Genomic DNA, 19,182 nt, shown 5'->3' with positions numbered 1-19,182 from the left:
TGTAGGGTTTTTGTGAATTTACTAACATAATGCTTAGTTATAATAATAATATAGAGTTTATTTTGGCTATTAGGAATCAATTGTCGGAACAACAAGGAGTCTTCACAAGGATTCACAACACACAGAATACATTTATTGATGCACAGTAATAATAATAATAATAATAATAATAATAATAATAATAATTGCTTACACTTATATAGTGCTTTTCTGGACACTCCACTCAAAGTGCTTTACAGGTAATGGGGACTCCCCTCCACAACCACCAATGTGCAGCATCCACCTGGATGTATAAACCAATTGTACATACTGTAAAAGCCGTCTGGGTAAATACTGTACATGAGAGTCTACCTGAAAAAGGCACCTCATTACGTGAATTATCGAGATACATCAATTATACAGAAGATATACATAAAAAAAGGTAATGCATTTACTATTTACCATTGGTAACACCAACTTCCTGATTAGTCTCAGCAACATAATCAACATTAAGGTGCCCACAAGTATCTACTGCTACTTAAATTAAACTAAATATCGCGAGGTCCAACTGCACGCTAGACCTTGGTCAGAATTCTGTCCTTACGTATGGGCTCACCCTCTAAATCAGGAAAAAATTAAGAACCATTGTTTGTCAGTCAGCCAAGTTGGGGACGGAGATAGGGGCAAAGTTAGAGGTGATGTGCACCACTTTTTAACTGGTGAAAATATGGTTGGTGATTGGTCAAGAAGTCATCAGGTGGAGTGGGTTCCCACACCCTACAGGTCCCTGTTTGGTTGATCATTTTGTTGGATGGTCGACCATGGCCTATAACTTAGAGTATAAAATAATATCCAGATCTTAATGGAATATTAACAGTAGATTTGGACTGTACTGGGAAAGATCCTTATTCAAAAAAGATCCTTATTTCTCACCTGCTCACATACAAAGACCACTATGTCATCCTGTGGCTGAGATCACATAGGCTTACATAGTCTTACATAGGCAACAGGCTCTTTTGTCCAGACACACAAAGATTTTTAGAAATCTTTAATAACACTTAATTCTAAATGAAACAATAGGCCTTGTCCATACATAGCATACTGCTGGACAATAATATGAAATGGCTGATATACTCTTCCAACAGTTGCTCAAGACAGAGGTAGTACCCACTGACTTGAAAATTGTAATGTCCGTATACAGTATAACAAGGCTGATTTAAAATAAGAAGTAAACATAAAGGATACACACAATACATACAGTATAATATGGCATATTAAGATTTTCAGATGTCCTTAATGAAATTCATTAATTAGCAAAATTACAGGTAGGAGGTGACAAATAAGACTGTTTGGATTGGGAATTACTTAATAGTGCAAATGGAGAACTGCCAAGGGGTAAATTCAAATTGGGAATGTAACTAGTGTACTACAAGGATCTGTACTGTAACCATTTTTTTTTTTTACTGTAATTTTTATCAATGATTTAGGTTTGGTATGCAGCTAGTAAAAACAGAAACTATAAATACAGCTTCATGTAACAGATCCTCCTAATACCAATAATCTGGTAAAGTGGCAGGGATGGTTTTGTTTTAGTATTGTATGGGGTCTCTGTACCCTACTTGCTATATACTTTAATAGTATTTTTAGAGAATAATGATAACTACGATGAGGATTTACCAACACTGGTATATAAACTTCCCACTGTCACTTGATCTGTAACCTACTTTTGCCTCACAGGATTCACATGTAAAGTTAACAGAGTTCTCTCACATGAGAGAACAGCACCATACTTTTCCCTTTTTACCCAAAACTTCAGGGAACGCTAACTGAGCTTTTCCCATTTCAGATCTACAGGAAAGTCCACCCTCTACTCTATCTTAGCCTACAGGATATTAAGGTTATTTTTCCTGGTCTAACTGTAACACCTCAACTTTTCATAGAGAGAATGATGAAATACAGCTGTGACAGATCTTGCTTTATCCCCATTGTGCAAACGCCTATACTTATTCTCACTCTGACTTGTCTCTCAACCAAACTTCCTCAGTGCGTAAAGAAACCGATAGCTGAAATTCAGTTACTCCATTATGATACCTAATGGAAGAATGAGTCTCATGAAAAATATATTTTTACTGTATGTATATAAATTATTTACATTATTTCTTGACATAGCATTACAAATCTAATATATAATTTGTATGCCGGGCAAAATACTAAGCCTGCATTACTTCCTTTTTCATAATGCCTGTTTTTTCATAAATGTTATTTCATGTAATTTGTGTTAGTGCCTCCATTCCTGAAGATATAAAACAACAAAGACTATGTGTAACCCATTTGATATGTTATCATATTTAAAGAAAATAAGTGGAGTTGGTAAAACTCTCAGTACTATGCTCCATAAGATATGTTGTAGTATGGTGAATTTATTCAATATTGAATAAGGAAGATAGCACAGTTTTAAACAGCAAGCAAATCACATTTCATGAATATGAAATTAATTTCAATTAATAAATGATTTTTATAGCATTATAAATCAAAAGCATTCTCAGAAAATCATTTAACCATTCTGTTCATATTTCATAAACTTTATTTCTGTCTGAGAAGTGAGTTCAAGTTTTTCTTTGTTTACTTGATAGAATGAAATGTCTGAAAGTGAAGTACATGTATGTAGCTTTAACCTCTGTTTTATAATGTTTTGAGAGACATGCATATTTTACTCAGTATGGCTATAGCATTGCATTGTATTTATTCAGATCAGGTCATGGGAAGTTTGTAAGATTTGCTATCTAGGGTTTACATTAGAGGTATTGCTTAAACTTTCACATTAAACAGTAAGGTTTACCAGGCCTAATCATTATCAGTTTGCACAAGATTTCATTGTTAGTTTAAGAGTGTTTCGATCTGCATGATCCCCTCTGTTCCATATGACTTACACAAGTTTAAATCCTATTTTTTTGTTTTTGTTTGATAAAATCTAGATTAAACTAGTAAAAGAATGACAAAAGGATTATTTACATTGAACAATCGTTTCCAAGAGAGAGCATCTACTGTATCTGCACGTTGTCTTATGGTCTTTTCTGTTTTGTATTCACAACATGTATGGTCACTTGCTTTGTTAAGCGCCTTGGGGCAACCTTGTTGTGAAAGGCACTATATAAAAATAAATTGAATTGAATATCTGTTCAGCCTCTGATTTGCATAAAGTATATTGATACATACTAAGTATAACTTACTGTCACGGACGTCCAAAGGGACTAACCGTGGGGAGCAGGAGAGCGGAAAAAGACCCATATGCGTAGCGGCGAGACGGGAAAAAGGCCCGGGCTCATAGTGCAAAGAGTTCAGGAATGCCGTATAGAAACCTATGCCCTCAGGGAGCGGACGTGGGGCGCCCTGGTGCTAGGCGGGTCTCAGGACATCCGAACCTCAATGCTGAGCGAGGACAGAGTGCAAGACCCGGAAATATATAGCCCAAGGGAAAGAGAGGGACAGGAAGGACAGCAGACCGGAAACTAGGGACAGGACAGAGAAGGAGCGCCCTCTGGCTGAAGAGGGCGTGACACTTACCCTATTATCTCAGTGCAAGCTTATGTGATATAAAGCACCCAAATTACTGGAACAGAAACAAATACTTGTGTACTTTCATCATGATTCTGTTACAGAATGAAATTCTGAATTCTCGAGCTGTGTTATTGACAAAACCTTAATATGGCTCCACCTGACTCCAACACTCCCAAGTCAGCTCCACTTTAAAGCACAGCCAGATTAAACTCTTGTCTGCTTCTGGGTCTTGAAGCCAGAGCACGGCCAGCTTTCGTAACTCTGTTCCATATACAGTATATATATTTGACTTTATGATAGCAGATGTTGACATCAAGGCTTCAAAAGAGTGCTTTGTGACATCATTGTGAAATTTTATCTTCTACATGTCAACTTCATGTAAGAGTTTGCTTGCTGAGATGCCTTTAAAGTTTTGCTCACGCAACAGATATAAAGCTGTTTTTCTAGAGCAATGACTGAAGTTATACCACATTATTGCAAGGTGTGCAAACACTGTGAACAGGGATCTAACTGATGAGGCATTTTAAATAAAAGAAATACTTGAAAAATGTTATTGTCATGCACATAAAGATTTACATTATTATATCAAATAACACTATTTATGACACCGAACAATTGAAAGGCTACTTATGAAAAAATATAATATGCAAAATAAAACATGCTATTGCAAGTGAAGTACAGTTTTTATTTAAAATTGCATGTTACTTTCGTGTACTATATATCAGTTTACCAAAATAATTATCAACACCTGGTATACAATTATTTTATCTTCAGATTATAATAAAAATTATCTGCTTTTTTAAATTTCCTACAGAAAACTGTTTCACATAGGAGAGTTTTTAGTCATTGTCATCACAAGGTCACTTAGAAAGAAAAATGCTTTTAAAACCCAGCAGTCTGTGTTATCTGTGGGTTATCTGTGGATCCAGAGCAGCCATAAAATTACACAAGGCCATAACTCCTCAGCCAGTTATACACAGAGCAAGGAGGATTTCAAGGCTGTAAGGCAGGACACAATATTCTGCTTTTTCACTCATTAGTTTTAAGGTGACACATTGCATACTAAATTAGAAAGATCTTTCTGACAGATCAGCAAACTGTATCACGAAAAGTATGTACAATATTTTCCTCTAATGATTCTACTCTCGAGTCTTGTTCTTTATTTACAGTAATTTGCCACTACATCAATAGGAATAAGGAGACTCTGGGCCAACTGGAAACACTGCATAGTGTAGAAACCAGATGTAAAATGGGAGGCTCCTACTAGAAGATGTGAGCCTTGAGAAGTTTAGTGGACACTGAGAATGCAATAGTAATCTAAAAAGATTTTGCTGGTCAGTACAGAGCAACCATGCAGACCTCATATCAGCATTCAAAGTCAACATTACACCTTGCTGACATTTGCATTGTTGAGATGTGCTTTTAATTACTGTATCTTTTAGAAACCAATCTGTTACAAATCAGAGCCGTCAAATGGATGAAATATCAATTACAGAGTCATTTAGAATTTTTTTAACTAATTAACTCATTAATTAACTAATCACAGTATGTTGGTAACAGTTAATGGTTAAAAAAAGTAGAAAAAATACATTTGGTAACATATTAATGAGGTCCATTTTACTCCACTCTGAGAGAACTGTTGTTTCCTGGCTCCCATGGTGACACCTGCTGCAGCTGTTGAGAGATGTGACTCCTTCAGTTCCTTCCTGTAGCTCAGGTCATCAATGTGTCCTGGGTATCTGCAAGGTTCTTTCTATAATTTTAGACTGACTGGGGCAAAAGGCAAAAAAAGTTTTTAATTTTCTGAACATGCATAATATTAACAGTTTTTTCAAGGCCTGGTTAGAGGCATAGTTTTTTTTTGCAAAGCAGGGACCATTTTCTACCATTTTTAAAGTCCAGGTAAATGTCTGTATTGAGTTTTAGTTTGCACTAGTTTAAAATTCAGCCTTGTTCAAGAAAAGGTCTGTGGTTTGGCATATTACATTGTTTTACTAAATGCAGGACTCCTTAAGGTATGGCACAGGGTGAGAGTGAAATAATGGAAAACTCTGTGCTGGGTATAAAGTTGCATACACAGCTCACATCCTACTGAGGGTTAGAGCAGCCAACTATGGTTTTAATTTGTTTGGGATAAGTGTTTTTAGAAAAGATAGTGTTATAATGCCGTGGCTGTTTAGAGTACTTTTCTCTGATATTTTCACAATGATATGTTGAACTCTTGTTTTTGAAAATATCAGTGATCTTGGCAAGAGATACTCAAACTATTCAGCTTCTACTCTTTGGACTGATGACCACATTTTTTATGTACTTCGGTAGAAAGAATAGGTGGAATATAGAGTAAACTGAAGACCTACTTTTTAGAAGTGAAATCTGGGAAGTTTTGCATAGATTAAATTTTTTATTTGATTTTTTTTTATTGTGGGAAGCCCATGAAGAACATTTTTCTATAATAATAATTGCTTACACTTACTGTATATACTGCAGCACTTTTCTGGACACTCCACTCAGAGTGATTTAAAGGTAATGGGGACTCCTCTCCACAACCCCCAATGTGTAGCATACACCTGGATGATGCGACAACAGCCATAGAATGCTCACCAGCTATTAGTGGGGGTGCCCTGGGATTTTTAATGACAGGACATCGGTTTTATGTCTCATCCGATGGATAGGTACTGACCAGGCTCACACCTGCTTAGCTTCAGTGGGTTGCCAGTTGTGAGTTGCAGGTTGATATGGCTTCTGTATTGTTGTTTGTTCATAGAAACATATCCAGTCTGCTTTGTGAAATAATCAAGAACTGATATAATTGCTTGTACTGTATTAATGAGGTATAGTAAATGGACATACTGTACTGCACTTTCTTGGCTGGCAGAGTGATTAATGACTAAACAGCAGCTAAGTTCTTACTTTCCACCTCAGAGCTCTCAGTCTGGAACAATGAAGACTTTTCTTACTGCAGAGCTCCCTTACTGCATTGTGAACGAAAAAGGAAGAACATGGATTTTGCATAAATAAGCTCCATCTAAAAGATTAGCTTCTTGACAAGCATCTGCATGTCAGTCACCAGTCTGTACTGTGAATTGACAATGTACGTTACTTAATTTTGAAGAATACACACACATTGTTGGATCTCAAAAGTATTTGTTTTATAACAAACGTGTACAGTAAATAGTTGCTACAGCAAGGCTTTTCAATGGTAGAATCATGGGTTGCATTAAACATTTTTTGCTTTTTTAAAAGCATACAGAAGTAAAATAGCAACAAAGGCAAGCAATGGACATTAGTACACAAACTGCCTGTCAATATCTGACAGTCCGTCAGTGCTTGCTAAACATTTTTTATAAATAAAACTATGATAAATATAAATATTACATATTTTAAATATTTGACTATTGCATCTTATCCACTTTTTCTGTCTAAATGATTTTAGTTTTCCCCTTGTTCTTAGATCTTGCTTAGTCTGATGCTCAGTATTGTACATATTGTAATTTCTTACAGGCTAATTACAAAGCATATACATTTGTTTCTCTGAAAACACAACGCCAGCTGTTTTATGATACATGATACTTGTAAGTAGCTATCAGAATATCTGCATAAAGTTGACAAGGAATTTAAATCTCAAACAAAAAACAGATTCACGTGATTATAGGAACAAAGAATATAATGTACTGTATGTGATCACCTTGATAGGGCAACATAAGGAAATATATCAATGGGGTGATGCCATTCAATTTATCTTGCTCATTTGGCTGTAGCAGCTTATATTGCCAATGCTCCTTTCCAGTCATTTCTTGAAAGACTCAACACACTGCACAGTGTGTACCAGATCTCCACTATAATTTGTAGAGAAGTACTGTAACTCCTCTTACTTTCCTATTAGCTTCTACTTCTGCCAGCAGGACCTTGTTTCACCATTGGTTCTGAAATAGTCCTCTCTGTTGACTTTATCATTATCTTTTAAAACATTTTGATTAAATGTATCATTTAAAAATTACATACACAGCAATTCAAAGCCACAACCTCTTTTCTTTGCACCCTCTGTTAGATTTAATCTTTATGTGTCCTTAAAATTATTGTTATTTTTAAACCATACAGTGATATTTGTCATTTTAATGTCAACATCTGCTCAGTTGTGCTCTAATAGAGAAGTGGTGAAAAATGATAGTCTGCTGCCTGCAAACAGTCTGAAATCAGCTGGGAGGTGTTTTTCACTGTGTATTCAGGGATTCAATATGTTCAGTTTCATAAACTGTGGGTCTGTGTTCCTTTAAAGGGATTGATTAGGCATGCCTGGAATAATGACAGGTCATAGTTGATGCGTTGAGTATTCTGGTATGGAACATTCATTTACAAACCTTTCTTGTATTATAGATAATTTGTGACAGCCGTCAGAATTTAATCTGCTGTACTTGGGAAATTGCCACATTCTCACCCACTCTCTCTCACTCTATCGCTCTCTCTCGTGCAGTCTCTGAGCTTCATCTCTTCCAGAAATAGGATTGCAATGTAAATGCAGCTGTAGTGCAATTTTATTCGTGTGTTTTTTTGTTAGCTCCTAAATTTTCTGTTCTCTTTGTGAAGGGGGGTACTGTCAAAATTTGTGATATGTCCTTAACGCCTGCTACCTTTCAACTACAGAACTGTTCTAAATCAAGCCCGAATGTTGCATCTCACCAACTACTCGTCTGCAAGGGAGTGTTTTTGCAAGGACTCTTAAGTGAAAGCAAACCAGAACACTTCTGAAGGGCTGCACTAAACACTAAAGAATCCAAAAGGTGATAAAGGATGACTGCTAACCAGCAGCATTAGAGAAAATCCAAGGAAAAAATCAGACTACTGTCCTACTTACCTTCCGATGGAGGAGTTACAGTCACCCTGCTGTAATGTGCTTTAGAGGGATCAATCAATTTGACAGATGACAGTTAATGTTTTCCTCTTCTTACAGAAACATATTTTCTGTCCTGATGTTTTGAGAGAAAAAAAAGAGGACATATACATGTTAAGCTAAAATGTACTCAGTAAATTAGCTCAGTGTCACTTCAGTATTATTATTTTTGCTCTGTGCGGAATGGCTATAACGGTTCTCCTGCTTTTGCTGTTTTGGATTATGGAATTGAGTAACGCTATGGACATCTCAGGGAGATTTAAAACAGGGTCAAGGTGGAAAGGTGACAAGAATCGTGAGTAACCTCTTTTTTTATCTCATACCCTGATCTTTCCCCTTGGTGTTGCTTCCCTTCTAAACTACAAGAGCTTTGCAGGCTAGGCTAAGTCGTGCACAGGATGACCACACCTACTGTGAATCACTTTATGTGTTGGGGGGGGGGTTCAGTTAAAAGAGGAATGTTTCAGTGATAATGGGTGTTTTGTGATTTATTTGGGGTTTTAAAGGGAACAGGGCAATCTATCTGACATACAGTATACAGTAATACCTGCTGCATTGTAGCATTGAACTCCACCTGTGTTTCTTTTTTCTTTTAATTTCTTTTCTTTTTAATTTGTACTTTAACTGCACCGCTGAGAAGTTCTAAGAAGAACATACAATGCTACTGTGGCAGTATTCCTTTCTAAAAACCAGAAAAAAGATTGAGAAGATGCCTTTTTCAGCACTGCACTGACTAGGATAGACTGATGCCCCAGCTGCTTAGAGTATGTTCACTGTCCTAATAATTCCAGTTATGTGTTATACACATCTAACCCAACTGAAGGGAAAATGGCAAATGCAGAATTTGATATCTATTTTGAATGTTTACATTAATGATTTGGGTTTGACTGACAATTTTCCATAGTTCTGCTCAGTTGTTCAGAAATTCTTGTATAACAATTAGTGGGGTTGTAAAATCAATCCCATTAGTATCAAATAAAGCTAATGTTTTTGTTCTGAATTACTTTAAATGTCTTACTAAAAACCAAGTTGATTCATAAGAGCTTTAGCTTGGTGCAAGTGCTATAATTAGTACAGAGAAGACTCATGGGAAATTTGCTTGTTTGCATATTTCCTTTGCTTAAATTATTTTTTGCTTTTTCCAAATTTTCCATGTTAGTCTTTATCTTCAGATCAGCTCTGTATTCTGGATTAGACTTTGAGGTTGGGCACTTGAACCGGAGAACATTTTGTGTCACACTAGAGTTAATGATGTGATTTCTATCAAAGGCTCCGGTGATTACATTACAACTCATTTTCCATGGAAATGTGTCCCTTAACTACACCCTTGAAATCATCATTGACTCCAAAGGGCCTCTTAGAAAAGTATTTTGATACTGAGCAAAACCAGTTGCTCAGCTTATATCAATCACTAGAGGAGAAGGGTGTGATTTATAATCTTGGCATGCACTCAGTGTTTTTGGCTATGATTTCATATAGTTTTGCATCGGTAAATCTAAGTAACATTTTAGTTTGATGACTGATCATTTTGCTCCACACTATTTGCAAGGGGGCTTTCCATTGTGTAAAGTGTTCCTGTAACTTCTTGGCTGGCTGAGTGGTTAAGGCTAACATAGTACTGGTGAGCTCCTGATTGAATACTGTGCATGAGAATTTTGCTTACCTAATGATTAGACTAAAATTCTGGGGCCTGCTTTGTACCTGGTGTGTTGGTGAGTTTACATTTTCAAGATAACTACTTGCATTGGTTTCTTATAGAATCATTTTTAAAGTTTGAATTGAAAAAACCCTTCCCATATAGGGTGTCTTCTATTCTCCTACACCAGATGAATGATATTCAATGTGATAAGTCATGTAAATAGAAACACTGATTGTGGCAAACTATTTATTACGATTTAAGAATCCTCATTCCAAACCCTTCATGATATGATTAAGTACATGTTGATCTCTCTGCAGGAGAGGCATATGCAGTCTTCTTTTCAAAAATATATTTATTTCTTTATTATCCATTCTGAGTAGCTGGATTGCAAACTCAAAAAAATTATAATTCTGCATGTCACCCATATTGCTAAAATTGTAATTTCTCAAACAGAAGAAAGGATCAGAATTTGTGGCTATTAATTTCAATTAACACAAAGTTATTTCAAGAAAATTCTAACTGGATCCCAAGGTACATGTTTGTGTTGGTAAGATATTTGCTTGAGGAACACAGATGAGAAAGGTTGCAGACAGGGATCTCTGTATAAAACTTTCATGTAGCAATGCATCTTATGTACCATATCATCATCTACTGCCAATCCAATATTCTATAAAGTAATTCTCTTTAGATTCTTCCACAAATTTCTATGTTTAGCAAATGTTATCGAATCCTACAACTTTCATCATGCTGTCTTGCAGGAGGTCTTCATTATGCCTTGGAGATCCTGATCAGTTTTTACTTGGTGCAACAATGATCAGTTTGCTCTTCTCCAGCCCATTGTCTCATCATTCTTATCTGTATGGATCTGAATTTACATGGATTCACTTTTGAGACAGAATGTTAAACAAATCTGAATGAAATGTACTGAATATAATAAAGTATTTACTCATCCTCTGCAATTTTACTGAACAGTTATAAAAATAACCTTCCACATACAGTATGTCACTGTCTAGTGAAGATATATTCACATTTACTTTATACCATTTAGTCACAGCACACCATTGCAATTAGAATATAGCTTTAAAAACAGATTAATGCAAACACAAACACTTATCACAAATCAATCATTAAATACACCTTACGGGGAGTCATGTTAAAGGAAATTTATTTAGGTACTGTATAGTCTCTTTAGGAACAGTACTGTATCTGCACAAGCAAGAAGAAATTTACAGTAAGTGCCTTGGGGCAACCTTGTTGTGAAAGGCACTATATAAAAATAAATTGAATTGAAAAATTATTGAGAGAAACTGATTCAGAACTATAGATGCATTCAGTATAATATTCTGTGTGTCCTCTCGGTCACAACTGCAGCTTATATGTGGGGACTACAGGTTTGGCATCTTCATCATTTAGAGTATGTAATCTTTCCTTTGATGTGTCAGCATCACAGACATTATTTACTGGCACACAACACTGAACTCAACAGGTTCCTGCAGAATGTTTGTACCCAGGTGATCATAAAAAATTTAACTTATAACTCCAATAAATTCAAACACGTTATCAGGCTAATCAAAGGGGCAGGCAGCCTTGAAAGTTACAGGGTAATAGCATTTTAAGGGGTCCACCAGTGGATGTAATACAATCTGTACATTTGCAGAACTTGCTTTGCAACCAATTGCAGGTACCACATTTTGCTTATATTCTCTTGTAAAGCTTTGGCAAGCAAGTGTGTGTTCACTGAACCCTATGACATATATCCCAAATATCATTCAAGCTCATCCCATAAATGTTTAATAAGGCTGAAATCTGGTTAGCAGGAAATCCACAGCACTCCAATCACATCCCAAAGGAGTGAGGTCTCAAGACTTCAGCACTGGGCATTCAGTTTGCCGTCACTTATTACAAGCTGTGTTTTGTGGACTACACATTCTTGCTCAGACATTCACACTTAGAATTCCCCATTGACTGGACTATTGTACACAAAACTTAGCATATACGTCTACACTTCAGCATATTTTTGTACACTTTCTGATATCCATCACTGTTGTCCACTTAAAATATTAATTCAATAACCTTTATATTGTTGTTTAACCTCAGTAAGAAATACTTGGCTCCCCGCATAGCAAATTCACCTGAGATGTTGCTTCGGAGGGTTACCTTAACCTTGCACCAATCTTGTAAATATTCTGACAGAATAGCACATGTGACTAAGCCTTAGAACCTGTTGTAAGCGCTTTCAACTGCAAGACCCATACCACATGTCGTAGGTTACTGAAACACCAAGAGCAGGTATAAATCTTTTATTAGAAATAAAAGTAATACAAAGGTTTATAGAATGAGATGAAGGAATTGATAAAAATAAATAATTAGAAAAGTGCAGTTTGCTCAAATATAGAACAGCTAATTGTTAATAAATTCAAGTTCTATTTGAGGCAAAAAGCATGAAAGTACATTACTGTATGTTTTCATGAAGATAAACATTTTTACACTATCAATCACTGAACCCAAGCAAATGTTGAATGCAACCTATTTCTTTAAGAAGTGGGCAAATGAGAGAGTGTGGTATGATCCTATTGCTTATATTCATATACAAAGTGGGACCATCAATTAATGTGGATGGATCAGAATGATGTTTTTTAAATTCTAAAGCCTTTCAATGGCTGTTGCAATCAGAATTCTTATAATTTGCTATTTAATTTAAGATCAAACAAGTAATATCTTTGTGCATTTGCTTGGACATCCCTTGTTTCTTGAGGTTAAAAGCAGTTGATTATGTTTCTTTTCAGTATAGCCATGTGACGTCTTCATTTAATATCAGTAGAATGGCAAAACATGGTGTTCACAAAACAAAGGATACAGTATATACTGTATGGATGATTATAAGGTACATTTGCTCAGTTTCTTTTAACTGCTTAACAAAAGCCCTTCCTTGCATTCCTTGCTAAGTAGTGGCCTCAAATGTATGAGCTTGTGGTGGTGTTGGTGAGTCTCTTGACTTTTTTTTTAATCATCAGGACTACTTTGTGCATGGCCAAATGGTTTTATGGCCATGTGTCACGGACGTCCAAAGGGACTAACCGTGGGGAGCAGGAGAGCGGAAAAAGACCCATATGCGTAGCGGCGAGAAGGGAAAAAGGCCCGGGCTCATTAGTGCAAAGAGTTCAGGAATGCCGTATAGAAACCTATGCCCTCAGGGAGCGGACGTGGGGCGCCCTGGTTCTAGGCGGGTCTCAGGACATCCGAACGTCAATGCTGAGCCAGGACAGAGTGCAAGACCCGGAAATATATAGCCCAAGGGAAAGAGAGGGACAGGAAGGACAGCAGACCGGAAACTAGGGACAGGACAGAGAAGGAGCGCCCTCTGGTGGCAGAGGGCGTGACACCATGTCTGTGCAACTCATCTCTCCTTGAGAGAGTGGTTTACAGTTCTTGTAGCCTTAACAGAATAACCAATAACAAATCCACCATTATTCAGAGATGCAGGCATGCAGACTTATTTGTTAGCAAGAACTGAGTGCAAACACTCTTATACACCAAATACTCTGACTTACAGCTCCAAGGCATTGTTCACTCAATAAGCAGGGTTCTATTCCTTTCTATTTTTTTCTTATGTTTTCCAAACTTGACATTCATCACCTCATCACCTGTCAACACTCTTAGTCATTAGAGATCAGTGAAAATGCTGCCAAAGTTTAATCAAAAATATATTTATAAGTTGTAAAAGGTAAAGGTTAAATAATGTCTGATTTAAGGTATCTTAATTTCAGTCTGTTAGGCCACAAAATGTATTACTTTGGAATGGGTATATAGACTTTCTATAGGCACTGTATAATTAAATATGATGTCACTCTTTCTAAGGAAATTACTCTTTTGATAAACAGTGTTTTCTGTGGTGTTTTTGTGGATTAGGATATGCTAAATGAGAAAGTGTGATATTATTTGCACTTGATATAAACAAACTTTAATGTCTTTTCTTTGGGCTTCAAAAAAGATATTGCTGATCTGGAATCAGTCCAAAGAACAAGAACCAGTTTTAAGGCTGAAAGGAATGCCCTGCCTTAAATGGGTAAAAAACTAATATTTTTAGATTTAAAGAGTCAACTTTAAAAATAAAGACAAAAGACCAAAGTCATTTTGGCTAAATGATAAGTTGATACCCTTGCTTCCTTCAGGAAACAGCTGGATGAGATTCTCAGATTTACAGTTTTAGATACTACAGACCAAATGAGTTAGATTAGTAAAATGTCCCCCTCTTATTTGTAACCTTTCTCACTTTCCTAGGATTAATTCCATATGAATATGAAACAGAAACCCTACTCCTGCCTTGAGTCCAGAATACATGTGAGACAAGCGTGCCAATATTATCAACAGAAAACAAATACAACCAGCCAGCCTTCAACAGCTTACTGTAGCTTCTCAGGAAGTATAGTGAAAGATCCCACAGCTGTCTTTTGAAAGACTGGTCTTTGTATACATTCTGTCTACACCTGATACTAAATTTGTAATGTTATCATTTTCACACTGTGCCATATTTCATTGTAACAAACTATCAAAACTTGACTATGACCATTTGATCTTTTTTGTTCACAATATTTGATATCTGTATTTACATATTTACATATATTTACAACAATGGATTTAATCCATTAGAAATTAGTGTTGTTTTGTTATGTGCATCTCTACACTACAGATGTCATTTTAATCAGGTTTTTGAAACAGTTCCTGTAAAAAAATATTCACTGGTAAGGACCTTGGAAACGATTTCATTCTGATTCTGCTCCCTTGTTCCACTCTACTATATAAGTTTTTAAGGTTGATAATACGTTGTTGATTTTGTTTTATCAGTCCTTTCTTGAATCTGTTTTAACATTTACCCTGTTCTGCTGGTTTGGTAGCCTGCATCTAAGAGACAAGAACAAGCTGGGCAGTCTTGTGAGTCAGAGGCACATTGGTGCTGATCTTCCAGCACTCTCCACCACCTATCATTAACGTGTTTTGCTTAAAGCAAAATCCATCTGTGATGATCCTTCACACCACTTGTTTAATGAATTCCAATTACTCCCATCAGAATGCAGATACAGACTTCCCAACTCCAAACACCGATAGATACAGTATAAGTTGTCATTCATACCTACAGTATAGCCATATTCATACTTAACACGTGATTTTCTATGCAAATAAAATAATGTATTGTTGATGTCATGTTTTATTTCTGTCCATCTGTACTCCAACACTGCTGCAGTAACACAAATTTCCCCCTGAGGGATAGTAAAGACTCTATATAGTGTATGCTGCACACCCTCAACTCTTCTGTCTCCTACTTTATTTTCTGTGTTTTAGCACCATTTTTCTCCCCTGTAATGATGTCATACTTTGCACCAAGTTCCGATTGTGTGTTGTCAAAGGAATTATGTTTTGTAGGGTTTTAGGATTTTTTTAGACGTTTTTTTAGGTCATTTCTCTGAATTGTGTTTTTACTTGGTTTTTTTTTCTTCTCCTTACCAGTTCGTGCCATTATAGATTTACCATGTGGTTGCTATGATGTTTTCATTAATCACTTTTTGAAAAGTCAAAATGTATCTCATTTTGGGGCACAAAGTCTGTGCAAAGGTGCAACCTTCGTATTTGAATAACTCAAAATTGTTGTAGAAATGGACATTTAAAGAAGTTTCAATTTTATTATTTATTTTATTTGCCAATGTAGGCACTATCCTTTGCCATTTCAAATGATTGAATATGGAATACTTTTATTATAAGCACAATTTTGTACTGTATGTATTCAGAAAACAAAATAATCATAAGGCAAAAGTGAAACAAGGATAGTTAAAGGATTTTATAAAGGCAAACATAAAATATCTCAGCTAAAATTATGTACTGTACAGCCTTAACATCACCATAAGAACACCTGGTTTATTAATTTCTGTATATATTTTCATGTCTGTTTTTCACTGTAACAAAGAAAATAAAATAAGATGAGTTCTTAAGAAGACCCCATCTTCAAAGTGTTATAACACAGTTTCATGGTGCATCCTAGAGCTTAGAATTTTTACACATTTTATTTAGTCTATTTTGCTGGGCAGCATGGTGGAGCAGTGGTTAGCATTGCTGCTTCACAGCATTGTGGCACTAGGTTCAATTCCAGACCTACAGTAGGGTGCTATTAGTGTGGAGTATGTTCCATTTGTGTTTGTGTGAGTTTCCTCTGGCTGCTCCAGTTTCTTCTCATGGTCTAAAAACATACTGTTATGTTAATTAGCATCTGGGAGAATTGGTCCAAGTTATGAATGTGTACATGTCTGTGTTTGTCTGTCTGCCATGCAATGGACTGGTATCCTGTTCAGGGTGTAATCTGCCTTGTATCCATTACTTGCTGGGATAGGATAGTTGTAAGAAAGTGGATGGATGCATTGTCCGTCGGAAAAATAGAGTAATTTACCCATCAGAAACAAGCAATAGTGGTCTTTGTCAATTCAGTACTGTTTTGGGGGTAAGGCAAATGTACTGGTTTTACATGGAAATTGATGGGATTTTCATTTCTGGTTTACAAATTTTCATTTTATGAAGTTTTTGAGGAATAAATTATGCTCATAAATTGAGGAATGGGTGTATTTAAGAAGTACAATGAATACACAACCCAATGAATGCAGATTTTTCAATGAAATGTCTTATTCATAATACTTGCTTTTTGTTTCAAACAAAAATGCAGTAAGGTTCCTAACTTGATAACCATTAGATTTTAATATTATCTTTGTTATCTTAAAATATACTAAAAGGATTGTTGTTCCATTGTGCATCTTGGGGCTGATGAAGAAATATTTTTACCAGAGGGAGATGGCACTGATTTGCCAAGGAATATGAAGCTATATACTCTTTATAATTGCCTGTTTTTTTTTTCTATGCAAATAACATTCAGACCAAAAATTGCCATCATATTTCTCTTTTCTTTCTTTGTGGGTTTTCCATAGGAGTTTCACATTAATTTTCTTGTCATAAAATGTATAATATTGCAAACCAATGTCTCCAAATAACAAAGCTGTTAAGGAATTCCTACAGTACCATATATGTTTAATACTCAGTTGTCAGTTACATGGCCTTTTTTCTTGTGCTGTTTCTTAGACATGCAACCTTGTACAGCTCCAGTGACCCATAAGAGAGTGCATTTTCTACACAGGTTTCATTAGAAAATGAGCCATAAAAATTAATGGAAAGCCTTGACAATAAATTTATATTGGAAAATTGAATTATTTCCCACTGAGTTGAAGAACAGATGTGCCTGGTTGCTAATGATGGCATTTATTCCTGGTTTTTGCTGTTTTAAATAACATATATTGTAAAGTTTTGCGATAAATGGCAAATAGAATTGGATTTATGATATAGCCAGGGCTAATAGGCATTTGAAAAGTGTCTGTGCTTCTGAATCCTCTCATATAAAATCAGGAAAAGGGTGGTTCTCCATACTCTGAAGATTTATGGCAGTTGCAAATTGCTTTTTCATGAGGAAAAAAGTTTAGTACAGGACCACAAGCTGCTTTTACAAGCAGAAAATATATTACTTGAGGTAAGAAAGGCATTTAAAGACTTTAAGGTAACTGCCAATTGTAGAATGGCTTCTGTTATTTAAACATGTTTGTTTAAGAGGTTCCCAAGTCTACAACAATCTAATTCCAGTTTCTTCCATCTGCTGAAAGGGTATTTTTATGTGCTCTTCTGTAAAAAGAAGGTATCGCAAGCATTTTACGTCTAATCTCCTAAATCTTTCAATCTCCTATTTAAAGACCAAACCTTCATTTGTTACTGTATACTTATTAACATTACAGTCTAATTTCAATGGGATTTCTCCTTTACAAAGGGCTGTCCATTGCATTAGTGACATTTAAATTTATCTTTTGTGTTTGTGAAACTTTTCTTTTTCTCATGCTAATGTAAGGTATATTTATTAATCTGTGAACAATATCAATTTAATAGCCAAGAATATTTCTTTAACTGTCCATTCAGATTACATGAAAATTACATACTATGGCCCATGAGCATGTCAGTGAGAAATGGTAGTATGAAAAATCACCAGATGGCACTAATTTACAGTCCCCATTAATATTTGGTAAATTGTCAATCCTCTTCACAAACAGATTTGAGACATGCATGATGTTGCCAAGTGCACTGAGGAGTGGCAACTATAGCCTGCTCTTGAACCGCCTGTGTCCCCTTATTTACTCTATGTACTGTTTGTGCTATCACCTCGGCATGGGTCTGCATTAAAATGGTGAGCAGTTGATTGACTGTACGGGACCTAGAGTATTCCAGGACTTTATTCCAAATCTCTTGATAGTAAGGCAGCATTGTTATCTTTTTAGTAGTTGTAGGCAGCATTGTTATCTTGTTAGTAGTTAAATGACCTATTAAGATAAGTTATGATTGAAAGCATTTTCTTTAATAAGCAAGCTACATATGTTAGGTTGGTGTTTATGTTAAAGAAAATGTTCTGAAATAATTTACATCTCTTAGACAATGAGGGGAAGCAATCAAAAGGGCAAAATAAATGTTATGAAATATTGTTAATATCATATAATAATTGAAATCCTGGGATGTGGTGCTAAAATTGTTGAATGCACTAAACCTCATTTAATATATTGTGTACAATGTTGATCACCTTCTTAAAAAGACTATTGCTCTGAAATCCGTCTACAGAAGAGCATTCAGAATATTACCAGACTTAAAGGAATGTCCTAGAATGACAGGCTTGAACACAATACTCTAAATAGTTTCTTACTAGTGTGTTTTTGCATTTTAAGTTGAAAAAAAAACATAAACATCTAGGTAGGTACTGTACTTTATTAATCCCATGTGGAAAATTCAAGTGCAACAGCAGCCAGGCACAATCAACACAGTACAGTACAAATGTAGTAATACATTAATACAGTAATACAATAAATAAAAATAAAAAATGGAATAAAGAATTACAAACATAACAAAAAAAAGTACACACAAAAAAAGTATGAATGTACAGAACACAAGGAAGATGTAATACACAGTATAGATATTGCACAGTCCAAAGCATATTGCACAGAGTAGGTAACTATTGCAACTATTGTACAGTTGTGAATAATACATAAATTGCCCA

General features: G+C 35.6%; 1 protein-coding gene across 7 annotated transcripts in view; it reads left to right on the top strand.

Moving 5' to 3' along the window:
• robo1 (roundabout, axon guidance receptor, homolog 1 (Drosophila)) overlaps nucleotides 1-19,182 on the top strand; it is a 502,926-nt gene that overhangs the window by 147,231 nt on the left and 336,513 nt on the right. For 4 of the 7 annotated variants that reach the window (XM_015341971.2, XM_015341968.2, XM_069190213.1 and 1 more), the window contains exon 1: nucleotides 8,651-8,720. The exons of 2 other annotated variants lie outside the window; for them this stretch is intronic. In XM_015341971.2, coding sequence (XP_015197457.2) covers nucleotides 8,666-8,720 — 55 coding nt within the window. In that variant the 5' untranslated portion in view covers nucleotides 8,651-8,665. Of the gene's footprint in view, nucleotides 1-8,634; nucleotides 8,721-19,182 lie in introns of those variants that run through there. One more of the 7 variants, XM_069190214.1, reaches the window with a different exon arrangement.

The sequence above is a fragment of the Lepisosteus oculatus genome, chromosome 5 (assembly GCF_040954835.1).
Source record: "Lepisosteus oculatus isolate fLepOcu1 chromosome 5, fLepOcu1.hap2, whole genome shotgun sequence".
Lineage (NCBI taxonomy): Eukaryota > Metazoa > Chordata > Actinopteri > Semionotiformes > Lepisosteidae > Lepisosteus > Lepisosteus oculatus.
Note: the sequence above shows the minus strand (reverse complement) of the source record. Positions and strands in the feature narration are given on the sequence as shown.